Below are 17370 nucleotides of genomic sequence, written 5' to 3'. Positions count from 1 at the left end.
GATAAATCAAAGGAAGAAAAGAAAAGAGAAGAAAAAGGAGGATGGAGGAAAGCACCTGAATAAAGATTCTATGTTGTAATTGAATTACTGAATAAAGAAAAATAGAAATGATCCAATGTAAATATTAAGCTGCTTACTTGTGTTATAAATTGTGATATGATGAATGAAAATAAGCCAACTAGTCTCTATCTATTTATGGATTATATTGTTGCACGTTTTTTAAATGTCGTACATAGACTTTTCCATATATGAAGCAAACTCTCATTTTTCCTACATTAATTTAATTTGTAACCACACAAGGCCTATCTAACTTGCTCTGTTTCATATTCACATAAGGTGGACCACTCGGTACTAATCACCTGAATAATACATATATAGTTCAATAAAAAATATTTCTTTCTTTTCAAATTTATTTAAAATAATGTATCTATACAAAAATATGTCTAATACATCTATTCTTGTATGGATACTTGAAAAGAGAGTTTGGCCTCTAAAAAACGATACCGAGTTGTTAATTTTGGTGTTGACCTTTGAGTTTTGTGTTAATCCGAGCTTTATTCCAAGGGGATGTCCAATCGCGTAGAGCTTTGAGCAAGAAACAAAGAGAAAGTGTACCTGAAACTTAAGTTAGTATTGAGAATTCAATGTATCCTTTTAAGATGAAAGATCATACCTTTTATGGGTGGAAATGTGTAAGTCAATTATACTTATGCTTTATTGTCTGTATTAAAGAGCAATAATAAGGGTGAAATGTTAGGTTGGACGTTTCACATTTAGAAAGCACTCCGTTAAGTTGAGTTGTAACGTAAGTGGCCGATTAATGGCGTTGATCGCCGATTAATAACTGTAATACCAAACTATAACACCAGTTTTTTGAATAATAATGTGTATAATGCCAAGTTAGAAACGATAATGCCGATTTATGATGTTGGATTTGTAATGGCCGGATTAACATCAATATTTTTTAGATAACTTCGTGAATAAAAAAGATAGTTAATTTAAAAAGGACGAAATAATTTCTCTCTCACCTTCATACATGTGACTAGGGCTGGAAGTGAGTTAAGCCAACTCATGAGCTAGCTCAAGCTCGACTCGTTAATAGCTTGATAAGCTAAACTCGTGAGCTAGTGAGCCAAGCTTGAACTTGGAATTAAGCTCATAAATTAAATGAGCCGAGTTTGAGCTTGGATAAGCTCAGCTCATTAACTCGTGAGCTGACTCGATTATATATATAATTATTAATACACATATCTTATATGCATTTAATCTATACTTTTAATATTATATACATACATATGAAATAGTAATATATATATATATATATATATATGTATATATAAGTTATAATTTATTGATATAGAATTATAAATTATGTATTTATGTTTCTATTATTTGAGCCAGCTCGTGAGCTCGAGCCAGCTCGTGAGTTTTTGGTGAGTCGAGTTTGAGCTTAAGAAATAGGCTCGATTATTAATGAATCGAGCCGTAAGCCAAGTTCAATTTTTATGAGGCGAATTTGAGCTTGATCTAGCTCAATTCAACTCACTTCGAGCCCTACATGTGACTTTATTCCATTTATTCTATAGAAAACAATAAATTACCAAAATATAAGTAGAAGTGATGGATCCACGTTAATCAAGCTAAGAGAGGTACTTCACGTATTATATCATTATATGCACTCGTCAAGAGAAAAACAGGAAAAAGAATAATCGGAAAATTTTTGCAACAGCCATATATGCATGTCGGTGATACAAAGAGAATCAGCAAGGTGATCCAATATCACCTTTTATTTTTGTAGTAATCGCTGAAGTTTCACTAAATAAATTGCTCTATAAACTAATAAAAAAATTTTAGATATATCGATATTTTAATAATTTTAATTATAAAAATATATATAATATATTAATTAAAATTAATGATTAATATTACTAGAATACTAAGATAGCACGTTGAGAAACATCAAATTTTTCTACCAATCTTCCCTGGAAAAACGGACAGCTCCACCCGTTTAAGACTTTTAAGTGCAGTCCATTTCGACCTTCCAATTATGCAACCTGATTTGTTTAAATTTGTTTTATTTTTAGGAGTAATTTTTTGGAAAAATATAGATAGATAATGACTTTTGTAAACATTAAACAATGTAAATAATAGATATGTCGGATGTTTAATTTAATAGGTATGCAGATGATTATATTAATTATTTTTAATTGGATGGTTATTTCTTTTGATTCGATTTACTCATGCATAGTTAATAATAATTACATGTTCAATTCACTAGGTGTACGGATAGTTATGCTAATGTTAAAGTCTAGGAGATAGGAATGGAATATCTTTTTACTTTATTGGGTCAATTATTCTAAAACTCATTGTTCATATTATTTACAAAAATTATTGTTTACATAACAAAATTGTAATTTTTTAACTCATACTATTTATAATCAGTTTGATAGATTAAATAAGTTAATTTGTTTATTTTTTATATTTTAAAAAATATTTTAACAAAAAATATTATTTTTAAATAAAAACATTAAATAAATAGTGATTTTTTGTTGATGTATCAAATTTTCCAATCGAATAAAAAAATTATTAGTAAAGAAATATTAATATTTTGTTGAGAAATACCGAAAAGAAATTAAACGAGTAACTATTCAGCCCACAAACAAGTATGATTAGTCTGTTATTTTTTTTAAATTAATCAAACTAAGACAAAAGTTCACCTACCCGTAAATGAATAAACAAACTGACTCAATAAATTTAGTCCATTTTAAGTTTTTACCAACGTATCCAATACTTGCTTGTGTTATGAATTTAATTCTGTGATGAATGAAATAATGCAACTCCCTCAAATCCTCAATCTATTTATGAAGGTTTCTGTGTCCTTAAAACTAACGCCCATTGTTACACGTTTTTATATGTATATAAATTCGGTAATGTTAGAAAAATAAAAAATAATTAAATTTTATTTTATTTAATAAATATTTATTAATTATTATAATAATTAATAAATATTAAAAAATAAATTTTAACTATTTTTAATTAATATTTTTTTGTTACTAGATACTTTTTATATAAATTTTTTCATATAATGAAGAAAGCTTTCATTCTCCGCACATTAATTTATAGCCATGTAAGGTCTATGTGCATTGCTGTCTTAGATGTAGAGATGACATAGGGATAGGATGGCCGATGGGGACGGGAGATACGTTTTTGCTTTTTATCTCCTCTTACTTTCCTTCTTTACTCTAATCTCTATTTTTAAGGATTAATGTTCAAATTCATTCCTCGAAAAATCACACGATCTTCATTTTCGTTTTTGAATAATTTTTTTAATTAAATTAATTTTTGAAAGATAAATTATTAATCAAATTAGTCTTTCACTCAATTGGATGATGACGTGTCACGTTAAGTGCCACGTAGCATGATGACGTAATACGTCACGTGGCAGGTCAGTAACACGTGGTATGCCACGTATCACTTGACATATAAAAAAGTTTTTTATTAGTCAAAATAGTCCTTGAAAGTCCAGACGTAAGTCATTTTCATCCCTCAAAATTTAAAAATTAGTCAAACTAATCCTTATATAATTTTTTTTATTTTTTCTTCATAAAATTATCTCTCTCTTTTAATTCTTCTCAAATCTCTCTTATTCTTTTCTATTCTAAAACCTTTTTTGTTACGTTACTACATTTTGCTGGAATATATATATACTCAAAATTGAATGTATGTATTTATTAACCTAAACAAAGTTATATGCTCAAAATTAAAATTTATGTATGTTAACCTAAACAAAGTTATACCACTATTTCTTTTCTACTACATCTTTTTTTTCATTACGGTATTACTTATATATAGGAGGTAATGGTAGTGATACTAGAGTCAAAATTCAAGAAGATCCACAAATTTTGCTTCAATTTCAAATTTTACAAAATATTAAAAATTTGTTGGTTAATTATTATTATTATAAATGAATTGCTTCTTAAGCGTAATACGTGCAAACATCATAATAAATTTTTATGTGTTTCATATGTTTGAGATAGATTATATAATTTTTCTTTTAATTTCACAAATCAAGGAGATAAAATGAAATAGGAAACATTATACCTATGCATAACACAGGTTACTCCGCACTAGTACATTATATAAATAGATATGTTTCGTATTAAAATAAAATTCTTTTTGTTTTAAATGAAATATTTAAAAAATTATATTAGAATATTAAGATTCAAAAAGTGATTCCATAAACCAATTTTTTAATTATTGAGTTTTACTATATAAATTAAATAATAATAAAAATTATAATTTTAAAAAATTTAAAAGATTTAAAATAATTACTCTACTATGTTATATAGTGAGATTTAAAATATTAAAATTTTAAATATATAATCAACAATAATTTGATAAACTCATTTAAATAAAAAAATTTTCACTCTAAAAAATTTTTATGTCTGGACTTTCAAAGACTATTTTAACTAATAGAAAACTATTTTATATGTCAAGTGACACGTTGCATGCCACGTGTCACAGACCTGTCACGTGGCGTGCCACGTGTTACTGACCTGCCACGTGGCGTGTCACATCATCATGCCACATGACACTTAACGTGACACGTCATCATCCAATTGATGGAAGGACTAATTTGACTAACAGTTTATCTTTCAGGGACTAATTTGATTAAAAAAATCATTCAGGGACGAAAATGAAAATCACGTGATCTTTTAGGTAGCGTTTGTTTGCGAGACAGAGACCAAAAGACAGAGACAGAGAGACAGAGACCAAGAGACAGAGACAGAAATAAGTATTAGTATTGTGTTTGGTGTGAAAGTGTACAAAACTAATTTATGTCTCAGTATCCTGTTTGGTTCGAAATAAAAATTGGAGACGAAATATTTAAAATTACTAAAATGCCCTTAATTTAAATTAAGAACCCTAACCCCAAATTTCATTTTCATCAGCATCCAACCCTAACCCCTTTTTCCTCTTCTCTACCATTTCTCCTCTCATCTGCCGTGAACTCCTGGAGCCTAACCCGCTGCAAGTAGCACCTCTAATGGTGAAAACCACGGCGGTGCCTCTCTAGTTCTCCTTGGTTCATCTTCGTGGCCCCAATTGCTATCCTCGGATTCTGACGCTGCTGGTGTATCCACGCCGGTGGGTCTGCGTCACCACCGTCTCGGAGCTGTGCGTCTGGTCTCCACTGTTTCTCTATCGACGGAGCTGGTATGTTCTTTCAATTTAAGTTATTTACTTGTTAATTCTGTGAAATTCAGAGGGATTTTTGATTCCCCCATTTTCTGATTTGTGAAACCCTTACCTTCTGATTTGTCGGCATGTTGATGAGAACGTTTAAATCCCTGGTTAGATGAATTGACATTTGCCCTGATTTGCTTAAAATTGATGATTTGTGCTTCAAATGTTGAAGATTTCTGAAGTTGTTATATCCGAGTTCTTATTTGCCCTCATTTGTAGATTTATGAATTCTGTGTCATCTTTTTTAAAGATTTGAGAATGTGTGATTGCTGATTGCTGATTCCATTGTTTTTGTATCATAAATTTTTTTGAACTTACTTGTGCTTGTTAATTGCAGATTTATAAATCTGTGATTGTTGTTTTTTAAAATTTATTTTTGACGATTACTGTATAGAAAATAAAAAAAGATGATTTGAGAGATATTTATCATAATTATGTTCCTGTTGTGACCCTTTTTTGTTATCGAAATTACTATTCACTGTTGTATGGAAATTTATTGGAAAAGCTAGAGGCACCAATATTTGATTTTAAATACAAAAGATTAGACATTAGTTAGTTTGTTTTTAGTTGTATCTTGCCTGAATTAGTAGTTAGTGAAGTTTGTTATTTCCTTCTTGACTCCTCAATCTGATTTTCACAATTGTTTATTGAATTTTTGCTGTCAAGAGTTGCAAATTCTAATACACTAGTGCTTTTATGTTAATGGTTACCACCTAGTGTGTTTCTCCCTTGTTTTGGAGGCACAGTTTATCTATCCACAGAGCATTATTACAATTCACAAAGTCTATGTACTGCTCTTATTGTAACAAACAGTATTTTTCATTAAATGAATTGACAAGCATTCAGTCTTGATCACATTTCCTTCCTCTTCATCCTCAAAACTATTCCTGATAGCTATTTACTATCAACTAATTGGTTCTATTAAACACACGTGTTGTTTTATTGTTTATTAACAAGCATGGTTTGAAAAGTTGCTACTAGTACTGACATTATGTACATTATAAAAGCATGGACTTAGCATTATTTGTTAATTAGGCTTGTAATTCTTTGTTGGTTTTGTTGCATTTTTTGTACTTCTTCTTAATATTTTAGCTTTTATATTTTTGTATTAATTTACCATTTGGGCTTTCTGTTCTCCGTTAGTGGTTCTAGGAGGAATTGAAGGGTAGATGTAGGCAGAAGTGGTCTTTCCCATTCTTGCAAATTGCAATAAGATATATTGAATTGGAAAAATTGTTTTGATTAGATTCGTTGGTACAATTTATTTCGATTAGTGGATCCATTCTTGTGTTGTGTTACTATTTGTTGTTAACATGCTAAATGATTTTCGCTGACTGTTTAAGGTATAGCCTGGTTAACAATGGCTTCCACAAGAAGAAGATCCAGAAGTGGTTTATATGGCACCGGCAACATAACGGGAGAAAGAAATAGAAAAATTGCTATGGCAGAATGGTGCGACGATGAGTGGCATTAGAAGTTAGAATACAAGAATAAAAAAGAAAAAATGGGTTTAATAGTGCAATGAGAAAAAAGAGGGGGGCTTGCAATGTGGCTGAGAGTGAGAGTGAGTGGCACAGTTTGCAAAGAGGCACCAACTCAGAACGAGTGTGTCATATTGTCTCATGTGCTGCATTTGTTGATGTTTTGAAAGTGGATAAATTTTTATGTAATAAGGTTAACAAGAAACTACCATTCTATGTAAATAAATTATTATTTATCTTATGTTACCACTACTTCTTCTTGAATAACAGAGATGATGACATTCTCATCTTAAACCAATATTTAAAGAGTTAATGAGAAATAAGTTTTTTTCTTCCGTAAAGAATTGAAAAGGCTTGTTCTTGGTGTTGTGATCCTGTAATAATTGAGACACATGCTATGAATGTTAAATACATAAGTTGCTGATAGCAGTAAGTGTGAAATTAAGTAGATATAATTGTGGCTTAAAGAAAATTAACAAAAACAAAGACTTGAAAAAGAACTGCATTACTGAGAACCACAAATTATAAGAATGGAATAGTTGCTGACCAGAAACTAAGATAATTATCATTAACATGATCATGACTATAAATATTGTACTTAGTAAACAATTCCTGCTCAAACCACCAAAATAAAGGACACACTACAATACCAATAAAACTGTACAAAGAACCTAAACCTATTCTGAACAGAGCAAAATAGTAAGGTTTGTCCAAAATAAGGTGAGTTTGCATACCAAATATAAGTTTCTACGTTATATCATCTTAACCATAACCATCTCCCAAAGACCTAAAACCCTACAGTGAAAAACTTAATACCCTAGCCCAAACCTAATACCCTTAACCAACAGTGAACTTCATATAATAGAGCGAACAAGGCCAATCATCTGTGAATCTGACAAGCCCCAGAAGTGTGCATACACGTTAGGACTTTCAGCAAACTTCAAAATCGCCCTCACCACCTCGTCATCACCGAACCCAAGCTGTGTGAGCTTCTCGCCAACCTTCCACTTCTCGTTCACACCAACAATGGCATCAGCTATCAGTTGGGCAATCTTCCTTTGGTCAGCTGAAGATTGCTGAATATGGTCGGCCATCCTCTCCAGTACGTCAAGTTGTTTTCTCTTCCTCCCATATCGCCTTGTGCTTCCTGCACTTGCACCTGCTTCAGATTGTGATGCTTGTCCTTGCATTGCTGGCCCTCCGTCGTTGTCTGGATATGGAGACATATCAGACTCATCAAATCCAACTGCAGTGTCTTCTGTCTCTTCGTTAACCTGTTCCTCCGCATCAAAACCACTAACTGCTGCTGCTCCTGTGGCTCTATCCCTGCCAAATATACCCTCCAGCCGGTGAAAAAGAGGAAATGGCTTGCCAGGACTGTAGAACTTGGTCGGATGTGCCTGTGAAAAAATAAACCGCATTTAACAAATTTTTTATGAAGTTAATATTCAAAAGACATGAAATACATGAATAGCTGAGGCTTGTATATATTATAGAGCATGTTCCATTGCTTAGTGTGAAAGCAAGAAGAGAAGGAGGCTGCTCTTGCCAACACCAGAGTCACCCATGAATAACACCTAATACAAGTAATCAAAGCTACTATTCCCTGCCTTTGAAGCTAAACCCATTTCTCTCTTATCTTTTTTTACCCTTTTCAAATTCAATTAAAATAACTCCAAAAACAAGCATGCAAGTAGACTCTTTCAAAAAGTGAGGAGAGTTAATCATAGTCAGGACAATTCTGCCTGTGAACAAGTGTCCAAATAAATAGTGAAACAACAAATTACCAACAAACTTATTCAAGTCATAGATTGAATCAAATTTTAACTACTATATGAGTAAATTATGCAAAAGTGAAATAATTCTGCCTATGTTGTCACGCAAATTCATTCCTCGGTTAATTCAATCCATTGACTCCAGATCTTATTGTAATTAGAGTTTGTGAAATTGTATTACTTACACTACAAATATAAAAGAATGATATTCCAAATGATAGATATCACAAATGATGTATTATCAATGTTAACAAAATAAGCCAAGTCTAAAGTTCTCTATATCAGAAGAATACTAGCATAAAGCTTGATCATAGATTGAATTATTACAGAATTATTTTACTAGACTTGTTCAAGAAGGACATAGTGGCTCAGACTAAATAAAGATATGAATGACACTTACCTTCATCCATGCATCAAGGACATCTTTGCTGTCAACCTCCACACATTGTTTATCATGGTTCCAGCCGAATCCGCTACAAGCAAGCATGTCAGCGGCGTACTGGTACTTCTCCTTCAACCGCTTGTGCTTATTCTTGCAGTGCTTCGCGGTCAGTGTACAACCGGGAAAGGCCTCTAGCATCTTCAGAGCCAGTTTCTCGAATGTTCCGGGTTTAAACTGCCCACAATCAGCCCTCTGACCGTCTACGACAAACTCCTCCATGAAGCCAACAAAAGCGTTTGTCTCTTCATCACTCCAAATACGCTTGTTCTCCATATTCACCTACCAAAATTATCATAATCCAAACTGTGCATAAATTATCTAAATTAAATAACTTAACATGAAAGAGGTAGTTGCCATTATGAATGAAACAGCAAAAAATTACACAAATATTGAAAATTCCAAAACAGGTCATTGCCATTACAAATGAAACAGCAAAAAATAACAAAATAGTAAAAATACTAAAACAGGTAGTTGCCATTACATATGATAATAAAACAGCAAACAGTATCACAAACAAGATGTTGCCATTACAAATGAATATTAGCTATTACTATTTTTCCCGTCTAAACAAGTCATACAAGTTAAAATGTGGCCATTACAATAATACTCAATCCTTTACAGGGTTTGTTTTACACTACTCTTACTACTCCATACGACTTGCACACCACTCTTCATACATCTCAATTGCTATATTGTCACGCCAGTTAGTCCACTCATTCGTGTTTTCAACCACATCAATCATTCCATCCTGTTCTTCGTCTCCATCAGGCATAAATTCATCCAATATGCTACCTTCCTCCTCCGGATCCATCTCCATACTCTTTCGAATGAAATTTTGCAGCAAACAACAGGCAATAATTATCTGAGATTGTGTCTTTAGAGGGTAAAAGCTAGGGCTTCTTAAGATGGACCACCTCTTTTTCAGCAAACCAAAGCATCGCTCAATGATATTCCTTGCGGAAGAATGAACCCTATTAAAATATTCTTGGTAATTGCGCGGTGCACGTGCTCCTTGGGCCCACTCTCTTACATGATAACGAGTGCCTCTATACGGTGCGAGAAATCCCGAACCATTGGTGTAACCAGCATCAACTAAATAGTAATTACCTATAGACAAGTAATGTAAACAAGGTAAGACGTTGGCTATCGTGAACTCAAGGTAATTTTATAAGCTTAACTCCAAAGATGACATCATTACCGTGGGGTATCTTAAGACTATTACGACGAGTTATTGCATCTCGAAGTATTCGTGAATCAGACGCCGATCCCTCCCATCCACTGAGTACATAGACAAAACCCATCTCCTGGTTACACACACCTAAGACATTGGTGCAGATTTTACCCTTTCTTGTTCGGTATCTTGCCTTCTCCGACTCGGGGAATGTCACCTCTATATAAGTGCCATCTAATGCTCCCAAGCAACCCTATCATCCATAGAAAGTTATGATACTCAGATATAGAATCCTTCAGAAAATACCCAAACATACACAACATCGAATAAGCTCTACATTAAACCTTCTCCATGTGGGGTCACCACAATCCTCTTTAACTGGTGTAGCCTTGGCAAACAAAATGCTTTGAATCCGTATCACAGCCTTCAAAACTTTATTAAAATACTTACTAACTGTCTCGCCAGACCTACAAAATCTAACCTGAAGACTACGATTTTTTTTGTGATGCGCTAAGATAATTAAGAAAGTCGCAACCTGCTTCGGCAGGCTTACATGACCATCCTCGGTAAGTCCTCCTTGAACTTGGAGCAACTCACACAAATTAGCAAAGGCATTTGTGTTCATTCTCAACTCCCAGATACAATTCCTATCACCCTCACCAACGATACGCTCTAAAGCCTCACGTCTAACTCTACTATTCATTCTTCATCCTAACGATAATAGGCCACTAGTTCTATCTCTAAAGTAAACAAATAGCGTAAGCACAAAGAACAACATCAAGTCTTCATGGTTAGATCTCATATCTTCATAAAAAGACACGCATCGCTTAATAATTTCAGACCGCTCCATTTCTTCCTAGCAAAATCATTACATCAAAAATTACATAAACATTTAAAGAAATCTAACAATATTTTATGCAAAATTTGCTATATCTTAGGACCAAAAATAAGATCAAGATACTGAAACCAAAAGACAGTTATCACTATCTAGATCTAATCATATATATTGAAATTTATCTAATCATATATATTGAAGTTTATCATAACAGAGTATGTATATAAAGAGAGTATGATATAATATAGCATTTATTTGCAGAAAGTATGTACATAAAAATTGTTTGATTTGTGTTAGATTTGGAGTGGAAGATAAGAATGAGATCAACCGACCATGTTTTAATTAATTAAAAAATTATACTCCTTAACTAATTCATAATTTCTACAAAAGGCTTGAATTAACGAAAGGGTTGCTGCCATAATCTTCATTTCAACTATTAATGCATCAATAGATAAATGTGATATAACAATAATAATAATAATATTTCAGCTACAACTAGAAGTCTAATATTTAAAGAGAGTATAATATAAACCGAATTCATCCTGTGTACTATCACAAAACTGCTACTGTAGTGTTGTATGAAATTATCAAATATTTCAAAATTATAGTTTATGGAGTTTAGACTTATCCCTCATTCCTTAATTTCCCAGTATATTTTATATCATCTCAGCTTTCTTGGCAGCCACTAAAGATAGAAATTGGTAAAATAAGGTGAGTTTTGACCCAACCTGACTATACCTCACACACTTTTATACAAATCTCAATATCCACTCAAGACATCTTGCAGGTCCTGAAGCAAAATTCTCACACCTTAACCAAGACAGAACTTAAGCAACACCAGCACTAGAAGGCAAATCTCTATGCATGAAAAGTTATGGCTAGCATTTTTTGATTTGCAAACTGATCATGCATTGATGATTCTTGATAATTGTGGAGCAAGATTGAATTTTAAATTAGTACATCTCATTATTATTTTTGCATCAGAATACTATTATTTTGGCCTATGCCATAGAAAGCAAACTTCAAAACATAAGTTACAATATAATGTTCTAATACACAAAAAGCTAAGGAGACGCAGATACTTATTATTCTCACAGTGGAAGTCTCATTTAAATTCTGGTATTGTAGGAACCACAATACTTCCTAGTTTAATTAATAAGACAAAACAATTTACACATTCTCACATCAAACAGAAATAAATTAGGTAAACAGAGCAACCCAGAATTCAGAATCAAAAGATGTATAAGAATGCAAAACCTAAATAACCAATCTGACCAAAACCAATTCATAAGAAGCACATCATAAACGAAATTAAACAAATAAGGCATGAAAACATATACGCATCTATACATCAAAACAAATAACCAAATCGAAGTGAAGAGAGAAAAGCCCAGATTATTTATATAACGAAATCCACAGAGCAGAACTCGCGAAATAAAAATGCATAAACATTCAAATAAATCTGACATTTCTTCATGCAAAATCTGCTATATCTTCTTAGAACCAAAAACAAGAATAAGAAACTGGAATAAAAAAATATGTAACTGTATTTACTTCTCCAAATAGGAAATACAATAGAAACATAACAAAAATGATAATATTGATTTTCCTCTCTCATTTCATATACTGGAAGTAACTTTGTCAGATAGTTTAAGCACATCAAACTCTTCCAAAAGACAAAATAACAAGGAGAAAAAAGAGGAGATGAGAAGTACATAAACTATTTGGGTTTAAATTGAGGAGAACATGAAGCACATAAACAATTTGGGTTCTTTAACTCTATTTGCAATGGGGTTTTAGTATCTTCGTGTAATTCCTTTCCCAAATTTAAAGCATTTGATCCTGCGCAAATTACTATATCCCATTTCATTTTCTAGCATTTTCGTATATTTTAAATTCCTAATCATGTCATAAAATAATATTACTCTTTAAAATGATATATTTGTTTCCACTATTTTAAGAGAAAAATAGGTAGATTAAACATTTCAATGTAAAATTCGTACATATATGAAAGAGGATTAATATACACTCTTTTTCAAATAATGAAAAACAAGTTTATTTGTTAAGAATATATTCAAATTTTGTGAGAGTATGATTCTCCTACTGTTTATATGATTAGAAACTTCAATTGCCATATAGCAAATATTACCCATGAACTGGAAATCTTGGTTTATATGTTAATTGTGAAAAGGTAAGATACCAAACTTGCATTGCTAGATGCAAAATCCTTCTTCTTATTCTGCCTTCATAGCAAATTCTGTTCTCAAGTCTAAGTGGGTCCACACTTGCATGCGTAAAGCATGTATTAACTAGTACATATTCTTACTCAGGGAGAATTACAATTTACAACCTTATACACACTTCTAGATTAGCAAATAACATTTTATCCTTACATCTTAAAAGTAAACACTCGCATAAAAGATTTTAAAGATATAGAAAATCTACATTTTTCCCCTTTGCTTTAAAAACAAGCTTGTTGTAAAAGAACGTTTTCCTATTTTTAAGTGACTGTATCCAGAGTTACACATTCAAAATAAACACTGCAAATCTTATATCTAGGAAATGAACCACACTCAGTTATACTGATTTCCCCTCTTCTTTAAATCTGATTAAGCACTCTATCAAGTACCACTTATTTTTTATAAAAATATATATAAATAAATTTAGTTAGACCATTTTTACATAAAAAAGCAGCAATTGCTTTATCAGACTATAATTCTCAAACTATGAAAAACCTTAATAAGGTCTAGAACCGAATCAGCTTTATCCATGAAAATTTTTACAAGTGCAGTGTAATAGAATAAACCAAGGTAACTAATAACAATTTGCTTGCAAATTTGTACTACATATTCAATCACACAATATAAGGTCCAATTGAGTAAGGCTAATGAGAGTTCTGTGCAGACATGGAACAATAGTAGTCGCAGACACGAAAAAATGGGGAAAAATAGTATAATCCAGAATGAAATCAACAAATAGATGTTGTTAGGCTAATAAATTGAGTAATCATCCAATCAGTGGCATTCACAACGAAGTAAACATCATAAACTCATTAATTATAAAGCTGAAATAAATGGGTTATGTTAGGTCACGAACAAATTCACACTAGGCAAAGAACTGCTTTAACTTCAATGCTGCTACTACACACCATTAACAAAAATAATTACAAATCAAGCAAAGAGGTTCTGAGTACAAATACACCTTTAAAATACAAACAAATTTGATTTAAGCATTACAAAAATAATGGTTAAATCCACAGATCAAATTGATTATCACACGAAGAGAAAAGTCCCAACGCTAGGTCACGAACAAATCCAAATTAAAGATTACGGCACAACAGAAAGGATGAAAGGAATCAGTAAATCAAATAACATTTGCATAAAACTAACCTGGTCGGAGCAGTTTGGAGGAGGAGTTGATGGTTGAGGTGGACAGCTATTGGGGAGAGGCGGCAACTTCGCTCTTCGATTTTACTGTGAAGGAGAAAAAGAGGAGATGAGAAGATGGGGGATACGAAGATGAACTTGCAAGCAGCAAATTACTTACCTAGCGGTGATGAGTCCAGCGGCCACGCGGTGGCGAGTCCAGCGGCGACGCGGTGGCTCTTCTTGAAGAAGAATGTTTGAGCGTGCAGTGGCCGTAGTGAAGAAGAATGAGAAGATGACTCACGATGGTTGATCAAGAAGCCCTAGATTTACATTAAGGGTAATTTTGACATTATAAAATTTGGATGGGGGTAATTTAGGTACAAATTATAATTAAAATTTCTGTCCCCGTCTTTAAATTTTTCTGTCTCCAGTGTCCTTACTTTTTGGAGGTACTGAAATACTGAAATTTTAAAGACGGAGACAGAAATTTAAGTTCTAGTCTCTAGCTCAACAAACATAATACTGAGTCCTTGTCTCTCAGTCTCAGTTCCAGTCTCTACAAACAAACGCTACCTTAGGGACAAATTTGAACATTAATTCTTATCTTTAAAGAATATTATCTCCCATTTTTATTTTTTGTGGAGGTTTATTTTTTGTGGACTCTATCCTTTTTTTATATTATTACTTAATTAAAAATTTTAATAAAAATTATAAAAAAATATTATTACAACATATAAAATCACAGTTATGCAGTAATAAAAAGAAAAAAGAACGTCACGATTATAGGTAATGAGACGGCAAAGGAGTGACAATCTGATCAACATTGAGTAAAAGTGGTTAGAGGTATAGTTGTGATGTTATGAGAGATTAAAATCTGTGAGTTTTAGTCTTTTGAAATGACCAAGAGTGTAACAACACAATATTAGTATTATAGAAAAAAAAAGGATATTTTTAAAATTAGGATTAGATTTTTCAATATATATATATATATATATATTGAAATTTTGGCCCCATCCTATCTTTACAAAAAAATTCTCCGTTTTTAAATTTCTATTTCAAACTGTCTCTATGAAAATTTCACATTTTAAAAAGTTTTGTCTAAGGCGTTAAAATGAGTCAAATTCATCGAGTTAGCTCATTTAAATGGGTAGATTTTGCTTCTGAAGTCCGTTTAAATTTCGGGTTAAATAGGTTGAATCCGATTAACTCGAAAAAATAATGGGTTAAACGAATTAGTTTACGGGCTAAACGGGTGGCCCGTTAAAATTTTTTTTTACATTTTTTCAAAAAAGTAGCATTTTTAGCCAATATTTCCTTCGATTTGACTTGAAAATTTGATCCATCAACTAAAAAAATATTGTTTTTTAAGATTTTTGAGTTAAAAATGATATTTTTTGTTAAAATATTTTTCAAAAAATAAAATAAAAAAATAAACGGACTGATCCATTTAATGCATTAAACAGTTCGTACTAAAAAATTATGACCCGCAAATAAAGCGAGCTTAAACAGATCAGTCCACTTTACGAATTTAAACGAATCAACTCATTTAACCCACAGACTTAATGGACCGAATCTAAATGAGCTGGTTACTCCGTTTAACAGCTCTAATACTTTTGTCATCCCTACTCAGATTATATTCATCATCACATGTGGCAAGACCATTTCCTAGTCTTAGAATAAAGTTATATAGTTATCTATTGAAAATAGAATAAATTATTTTTGTCAATAAATTAAAATTTAAATGACATAATTTTTTTATATTTATTTAGAGGTTATAAATTTAAATTTCACTTTTAATTTAAAAAAAAGAAATAAATTATTTCTAATTATAAAAAATTAAAACACAAATAAAATTAATCATAAATAATTTAAATAAAATTTATAATCGTTAACATTTATTTTTGTCTAATATTTCTAATCAAACGTTAATTTGATAAAAAAAAAACACTATTAATTCTGATTTTACATAATAATAAACTCTCATACGTGACAAAAATATTAATAATATCTTATCCTATCTTAATTCTTATACCTTTTAGATTTATACTAATTAAAATTCTTTAATTTACCGATACTACCTCCGTCGTGATTGATTAGAAGTCTCCTCCCGACCATTGAACGATGATCATTTTTATTAATAAATGTAAACGAAAATTTTTTTCTCTTAGCTTCAAAAGTTATGTATATCTATCCAATAATATATGTTTATTGGCTTATGTAGTGCATAAGAGAAATTCAATAAATGTAAAAAGCATTCAATAAAAATATAGTAATTTTATGGTACTTAATTCATCCCTTCAAGCCTTCTTAATTAGCGAGATTATGAGAGTAGGAAATTCCAATATCTTTTCCTCCATCAATTCGACAACTTTATTCTTAAACCTGAGAAACAATTCGTCCATCACATTTTCTCCAAATTGTGCCTTCAAGAGTGGTTCTAAAGCAGCTCTTTGTTGTTTGGTTATAAACTGTGCCCTCATATTTAGATCAAGTTTATTCTTGTCATCAACACCTTCGTTTATGTTTCCATCCCAACCCATTATCACAGATTCTAGCCTTTGAAGAGTGAAAGATCCTTCTTCCTCAATTACTTCTTTTGCTTCCTCTATTGTTGGGTCATACAATGGTAAATTAAAGGACTCCAATTTTATCTCTTCAATCAAATTCTACAACAAATTACATAATAAATACCACATTATTACAACATCTTATTATGGTGGTGCAAATTTGAATTCTAGATAAAACATAACTCTATGCAAACCAAAATGTTATAAAAGATCCTACACATTCAATAAGGTAAGTAAAAAAGAAAGAAAAAATATGTACAACTTTTATTGGTGGTATATGCTATGGACATAATTGAGATGATGGAAACAAGGCAGAAAAAAGTAAGACATATTACAATTATTCAATCTAAACTTGTTTTATGTTTTATTAAAGACTTGTTTAGATGACTGAATTTGATATGTGTTCAAAAGTCTAGCATAGTCCAAATCCTATTAACGAACTGTTTAATAAATTAAAAATGTAAATTGGGTTGAAAATTTAAAT

General features: G+C 31.5%; 3 protein-coding genes across 3 annotated transcripts in view; all 3 read right to left on the bottom strand.

Annotated features, from left to right (window-relative positions):
• Positions 1-7582: 7582 nt before the first annotated feature.
• On the bottom strand, positions 7583-14616 carry LOC107477042 (uncharacterized). The gene is made up of 4 exons (XM_016097008.3): positions 14498-14616; positions 14341-14424; positions 8904-9224; positions 7583-8128 (listed from the first exon to the last, which is right to left on the bottom strand). Exons 3-4 carry the CDS (start codon positions 9216-9218, stop codon positions 7583-7585), a joined length of 861 nt encoding a protein of 286 aa, XP_015952494.1. The 5' UTR covers positions 9219-9224; positions 14341-14424; positions 14498-14616.
• On the bottom strand, positions 9589-10819 carry LOC107477043 (uncharacterized). The gene is made up of 3 exons (XM_052258090.1): positions 10433-10819; positions 10144-10369; positions 9589-10052 (listed from the first exon to the last, which is right to left on the bottom strand). Exons 1-3 carry the CDS (start codon positions 10817-10819, stop codon positions 9589-9591), a joined length of 1077 nt encoding a protein of 358 aa, XP_052114050.1.
• A 1967-nt stretch (positions 14617-16583) lies between the features above and the next one.
• Positions 16584-17370, bottom strand: part of LOC107476652 (S-adenosyl-L-methionine:benzoic acid/salicylic acid carboxyl methyltransferase 1) — a 2819-nt gene continuing 2032 nt past the window's right edge. Inside the window, exon 4 of the mRNA XM_016096502.3 lies at positions 16584-16985. Coding sequence (XP_015951988.3) covers positions 16617-16985 — 369 coding nt within the window. The 3' untranslated portion in view covers positions 16584-16616. The remainder of the gene's footprint in view (positions 16986-17370) is intronic.

The sequence above is a fragment of the Arachis duranensis genome, chromosome 3 (assembly GCF_000817695.3).
Source record: "Arachis duranensis cultivar V14167 chromosome 3, aradu.V14167.gnm2.J7QH, whole genome shotgun sequence".
NCBI classification, from domain to species: domain Eukaryota; kingdom Viridiplantae; phylum Streptophyta; class Magnoliopsida; order Fabales; family Fabaceae; genus Arachis; species Arachis duranensis.
The sequence above is the reverse complement of the archived record's forward strand: the minus strand, read 5'-3'. Positions and strand labels throughout refer to the sequence as shown.

Excerpts from the sequence above, each read along its gene's own strand:
- LOC107477042 (XM_016097008.3), bottom strand. The coding sequence starts at position 9,218 with ATGGAGAACAAGCGTATTTGGAGTGATGAAGAGACAAACGCTTTTGTT. Across the intron at positions 8,129-8,903 it reads TCCTTGATGCATGGATGAAG|GCACATCCGACCAAGTTCTA; the intron begins GTAAGTGTCATT and ends ATTTTTTCACAG.
- LOC107477043 (XM_052258090.1), bottom strand. The coding sequence starts at position 10,819 with ATGAATAGTAGAGTTAGACGTGAGGCTTTAGAGCGTATCGTTGGTGAG. Across the intron at positions 10,370-10,432 it reads TAGAGCTTATTCGATGTTGT|GGTTGCTTGGGAGCATTAGA; the intron begins GTATGTTTGGGT and ends TATGGATGATAG. Across the intron at positions 10,053-10,143 it reads TAGTCTTAAGATACCCCACG|GTAATTACTATTTAGTTGAT; the intron begins GTAATGATGTCA and ends ACTTGTCTATAG.